Below are 6000 nucleotides of genomic sequence, written 5' to 3'. Positions count from 1 at the left end.
GCCGTGCCTGCTTTGTTACGGCCCTCCAGCCCCTCTCTTAACCGAAGCCGATACTAATTTTTAAGGAGTTGTTTGCGCCGCCTCCGGAAAAAAGTAAAGATCTCGTAAGAATAAAGGTAACAGGAAGCAAGGTTAACTCATGCCGCAAGGTTCGGTACTGGGCAGGGCTTGAGGCTCATAAGAGCCTTCATCCCCTGCGGGGCTTAGCCTCGGGGGACAGCCGCCTGGCTGACAGCCGCTTTGTCAAGTTTGTCACAAGCGGTGCAGGAGGGTTTTCTGAGCTAGTGCCGGCCGAGAGGGTTTTTGGCTTCCTTCTCCGGCAGGTTTCCCCATCCCCTCCTGTCCCCCGCCTCGGCGTGGGCGGCCGCCCCGGCAGTGCCCGCGGAGCCGCCGCCGCGTTTGCATTTGTCCCGGCCAGTCACATGGAAACGGACTGCCAGAGCCCCCGCCCCCGCACTCCCGGACTGCCCGGGCCGCTGAGCGGGCAGTGGCCAACCGAGAAGAGTCGATCGCCCCCGGGAGCGCAGCCAGCCCCGACGCTTGACCCTCGCCCCGGAGTGCCCGGGCCGGGCAGCCCCTTCTTCGGCGGGAGAAGCCCGAGCTGTTAGTGCCTGCGGCGCCGGGTTGCTTCCTTGCCGGCCCGGTAAGGCGGGCGAGGGGCTGCCGTGTGCCGCCTCGCAGGGTATCCCCGCCGGACACCCGCGGCCGAGGCTGGGACCCGGGAGCGGCTGCGCCCGGAGGCAGTGCCGCCTGGAGGTGGGGCGGGGAGCGGGGCAGGGGCCGGGGCCGGGTGGGGGAGGTGGGGGTGAGGGAGGGGGCGAGCTCGGCTCTCACTCCTCTCACTCTCTTCCCTCCCTCTCCGTTTCCCTCCCTCCTCCCCCCCCACCCCCTGCCGACCTTTGCCGCTGCCCCGCTACGGGACCGCGTCCGGACCAGCCCGTCCCGTAAGAAAGCGGCGAGGGAGGCCCGGCCATGGAGACCCTCGTCCGCCCCGGGGCCAGCAAGCCTCCCAGCGGGTAAGCCACCTCCCCACCGCCACCCGCTTCCTTGGGGCAGGAGCGGCTCCGGGCAAAGGCAGCAGCCGCGCTGACCGGCGGGGCCTCGGTGCTTTCTTTACTTCTCTCCCTCCTTCCCTCTCTCGGGGCAGCGAGCCGCCGAGGTCGGAGCCGGCGCGCAGGTGTCGGCGCTCGGCTGTGTACGGGGCAGTCCGCCCCGGAGAGCTGGGGTGGCGGCAGGCGGGGAGGAGTGGTTCTCGGACGGGGAGCAGGGGACAGCAGGGGTGTGCTGGGGTGAGGAAAGGTCAGGAGCGGGGAAAGGTGTCCGCTTCGCCTTTACCCTTCGGAAGGGGCGCCCCCAACCCCGCTGCCGTCGCTGCCCCTCGGTCGGCGAGGGCCGGAGAGGTTGGAGGGCGGGGTTTGGTTTTGGGGTTCATTTCTTCCAGAGCGTTGCGTGGGTTGGTCAGGCGCCCCCTGGCCCTGCGGGGGCGGCTTGGCGGCCCGCAGTTGCAGCACACGTCCCGGGCCGCCGCCGTTTGCAGCCGGGGCCGCAGTGCGGGGAGTCAGGGCAGGGGTGGGGTGAGCCGGAGCAATGTGGGACCCCGGCGGGATCCGGCCGGAGAGCCTGTGCGGGGAAGCCCACGGCCGCGGCGTGGGCTCTCTCCTGCGTGCCCGTCTGCGTGTGTGCCAACAGGCAGCTGCCAAAGGGCTTTGAAGGGTTTATTCAGCCTGCCCAGCCGTGGGTCCCTCAGCTCCACCGCACAGCCGCGGTAGGGGAGGGGAAAACACTGCCAAGATCGAATTATAAATACCAAAAATCACCAGAGGTTGGTCGGTAACCGCGGTACCGGACGCTGCTCCCTACCGGTGCCGGCTGCCTTTAGTGACAGGCAGCGCTGTGGCAGCGGAAGGCTGAACAGCAGTCACAGTGCACACCACAGGTTGTTCTTCCAGAGGAGAAATAAACACCCAGTGCGCCAGCAGTGAATTTGTCAGTCCGTTAATTAAACGATGAGAGCAGCAGCGAGATGAAATCCCAAGTGATCTCTTTTGTCAGATCAGAAGCTGGGCAAGTTTTAAGAGCTGTGTTGTCTGCTTGCTGCGATTTGCTGCTCTACTTCACACTGGCTGCGTGGACTGAAAAAGACTGTGATTGCTTCAGCAGCTCTTTTTTTTTTTTTTTTTTTTTTTTTCCCCTGTTCATTTCAAATTCATTTTCAGCTAAGTAGAAAACAGCTTCAAAGTACGTGTTAGTAGACTACAGTTGTTATTTTAGGTTTGATTTCCCGAGTTTCTGTGTGTTACAGCAAGTCTTGTAGAGCCCAACTCAGAAGGTAGAGTGGGAAGTGATGGGTGAAGAAAGGATGCTGCTGCTAATGCTGTGCTGATGAAACTGTTTGTCTACAATGGTTCTTTGACTCGCAGAGGATAACATAGCTAGTGGCTCTTTTTATAAGTAAAATGCTCAATTCCTGTTAAAAATGAACCTGTTTAGTCATGACCTTTTAAGATAACCTTTTCTGAAAAGTGGGAGGTGGAATATGCTTTCCCTTTGTATTTAGGTTATGTAATGGTATAGGTGCTTGCTTAAATCCTGATGAAGAGGAAGTCTAGGATGCCAATTACATGTCTGCTTTCAAAAGTATCTAGAATTTCTCAGATGAAGTGCTGATTAAAAAGTTTTCTTGATAACTCGGTATCAAGAGTTTGAGTTTGCAGTGAGAAAGCATGTCTTTAGTGTATCTCAGAGACAAGCATTGGCGTCTGAGGACATTTTTGAACGAACCTCTGGAATCCTACGTAGCCAGTTTCATCTGTGGAAACCTGCCCGCAGCTAGCCTCAGATATCATGTATATAAAGCAAAATTACAGTTAAAACAAAATTACAGATCCAGCTGCAGTTGGGTCGCTCCTGACATGGCTCAAGGAGGTGAATCCAGTCATGAGGTGAGGATTCGCATGTGATATTCTATAGCAAAATGTGTGGGTGCTAATCCACTCCTATGGAAGCTGATGACAACACTGTGGTAAGCTCTGATGGGGATTCCCTGTCTGCTTTATCTGAGTTGATTTCAGCCATGAGATGTTTCTTGTTGCCTTCTCTTGCAAGTCAGAAGTTTCCATCATGGGTATGTCTTGTGCTCTTAGGGGAGAGCTTCACCAAATGGTCTGTATTTCACTGGAAACTAGTGAATGTTTGGTCCCTAATCAGGTTTTACTCACTCAGTGAGGAAATCTGCGAGGGCCAGGAAACTGCTGCAAGAGGACAGCTTTGTGTGGCCTTCTTGGCTCCCTTATGAATCCAGGTGCGAGCTGCAGCTATGGAGCATGCCTGGGGAACACTGTGTTTTAAGGCTACTTGTGGCAGAAATACTTTCCTTTCAAAGCAGAAGAAATGTTGTACGTGTTGCTAACTTACTGATTGGTTTCGCTTGCAGTCACGAAAGCAAAAGGTTAAAATGACCGCAACTTCACCATTCTTAACAAAATTTAGAAAGAGCTGTTTTGTTTCTATGTAAATCATTAACAGCAATGTTAAGAGTCTCCTTGTTAAACAGTGAACAAATGTAATGTATCTTTTGGTACAGGGTAGAGCAGCTCTGCTGTATGCTTTACAGAGATAGGTGGCCTACCTCTGTTTTCATAGAATGTCTGCTTAAGAACTGCACATTTAAAAGTAGAATACTCGTGGGTTTTTTTGTTGTTTTAAATGGTAAAGAAAAAATGCAGTTTGTGTTGCTGTTGCCATGTCAATTGAGCCATGTCAGGAGCGACATGGCTCAGCACCATGAATTTTTGAATTTTATTATAATTTGCTTGGCATGGGTTTTGTAAAGCTTTACCAAGCCTGTGATGCTAGTTAACATTTATTTTTGTTTATGAAGGTGAATTTAAGACAATCAGTAGCAGCAGAAATTAGGATTTATTCTTCTGTGATTGTGCAACAGGTCCTAGAAGAGAAAAATACACTTGTTGAAAACCTAGTGCTTTCGTCTGTATCTACCTGTATTTCATTAGGGAGGGCAGAGCTAGGCCTCTGTGTGTCTTGAGTATCTGATGGGTGAAATTTTTGACCATAACATAGCATAATTGGCATCCATGGTCATAAGTGGCATAGCTGGCTCAAGCCTAAAATGTGGACTTATGGGATCTGCTCTGTTCCCTGCTTTGTTAGGAGCCTCACACAGTGCAGAGCTGCTTCTGTTGTTACTGAAGCATCTCAGTCCCTTACTGAAACCTGTGGTTTGTAGGTGCTTGTCCATGCCTTTATATTTCAGAGCACAGAAAAGCTTCCACTGAAGTCTCTGACAAATATGAGGAAAGCTTTATGTTAGACAAGATATATAAGTGCTTTCTTTAAGCAGGACCTTTATTTTCTGTGTCTCGACTTTTTTCTGTATCTTACAGGGACTTTCAGTAGTAACAAATCCAGGTACACACTAGCACACCTGCTTTGAAGGGTGCTTACTTACCTGCTGTATTGAAGTGACCCTTGAAGTCATGTATAGTTTGCAAAATATCTGTAAAGTTTGCATGCAGAAAAGCAAGCACCCAGGTATTGACCAAGTTGTGCATCTCAACTTGTTGAGATTATTTTTCTTATTTTGTACCTACTTCACATAGATAAGTGGTGTACTTCGTGAAACTGCTCATCCAGCTTTAAAAAAATATAAAAATAATTTTTACAATTATGCTTACTTTAAGCGTATTATTTGTAAACTTTGTCTTGAGAAGCCTCAAGAGGAGGGAACTGTTGTTGGCTGAACATTTATATGAATGTCTGCATAGCACTGCTTACACTGTACTCTGTGTCACCTTCAGATGTTACAAGATTTAGGACTTACAGAAACAACCAAGTAGTTAATTCTTAAAGCAAATTTATAAACGTGTCTTTTGCCTGCTTTGTATTTTATATGAGATTCCAGTGTAGTGAGCAGAGTACTGTATGACAAGGGGTGATGACTGCAACTAGAAATGCAGACCAGGAGTGTGGTACCCACTTTGAAGACTGCTGCCTTGGCCAGTTGCAAGGCTGACACTTGTGCTTTTGATGTTATACGTCACGTTGTGTCCCTGTTTGTATGTGTACTGCTGTGACGAATTGCTGCTGCATAAAATGAAACAAGGCAATTTCTACTGTGTTTTGGACCTCTGTATGAATATAGCTGTTGATTTAATGTACTGGAAGACATTTGTGGTTTCAGTTATGACTAACATCTCAGGATTGCTGAAGATAAGCAAGCTAATTGTAAGAATAAGCTAAATGGTGATAAATGCAATGCAATCCAGTCCTGACAGCTGTTCTTTCTGAATTCCAGTTTCTCATTTCTTGTATCCTATTTTCCCTTTTTTTTTTTTCTTTTCTTTCCCATAAATCTGTTAGTCTTGTACCAGGGTAAAAGGATGAAATATGCCTCTTTGTAGTCTCTTCTATTTCTTGACTGCCTAAAATATTTAGGATTTGATTTTACTCTCCCAGTCTCCCAATTGTCTGTCGAAATTTTCTTTCCCATGGATACTTGCTAAACTCTTTCATCTTGCTCTTCTATGCTGTTCCTGCCACTGGTAGATGAAATCGAGCCTTCTCTTTCCTACTGTTACTTGTCTTGTTGATTTTTCGTGTCTTTTTCTTTAAAATCCAGCTTATTTTTTCTGTAGGTTTACACCTTGTCTTATCTCTTGTCTTTATGAAAGCACTTTACTACTCTTCAGGTGGTAGCACTACATTGTGATGGAAAAGATTTTACTTGCCACCCCATCCTGGCAAGCTGCACCAATTTCCAAAGCTGAATTACAGGATGCTGCACTAGATAAAGAATGGAGTGTGTGTCTGTTAATTACGATTTAGAGCATTCTCATGGGTGCATTTTTAGTTGATGCATGGTCCAGTACAGCTATGGCCAGAATGAAAGGATTTTTTTTTTTTTGCCTTCAAAGGGATGAGAGTTTTCTTGCATATTTATACATATTCTTAAACATCTGTGGTGTGTTAAATATTTTTTAA

The 6000-nt window shown here is 48.8% G+C and overlaps 1 protein-coding gene across 3 annotated transcripts in view; it reads left to right on the top strand.

The window, feature by feature from the left end:
• Positions 1–438: 438 nt before the first annotated feature.
• COBL (cordon-bleu WH2 repeat protein) overlaps positions 439–6000 on the top strand; it is a 167405-nt gene continuing 161843 nt past the window's right edge. For all 3 annotated transcript variants that reach the window (XM_030444992.1, XM_030444991.1, XM_030444993.1), the window contains exons 1-2: positions 439–643; positions 937–1016. In XM_030444992.1, coding sequence (XP_030300852.1) covers positions 973–1016 — 44 coding nt within the window. In that variant the 5' untranslated portion in view covers positions 439–643; positions 937–972. The remainder of the gene's footprint in view (positions 644–936; positions 1017–6000) is intronic.

The sequence above is a fragment of the Calypte anna genome, chromosome 2 (genome assembly GCF_003957555.1).
Source record: "Calypte anna isolate BGI_N300 chromosome 2, bCalAnn1_v1.p, whole genome shotgun sequence".
Classification (NCBI taxonomy): Eukaryota; Metazoa; Chordata; class Aves; order Apodiformes; family Trochilidae; genus Calypte; species Calypte anna.
The sequence above is the reverse complement of the archived record's forward strand: the minus strand, read 5'-3'. Positions and strand labels throughout refer to the sequence as shown.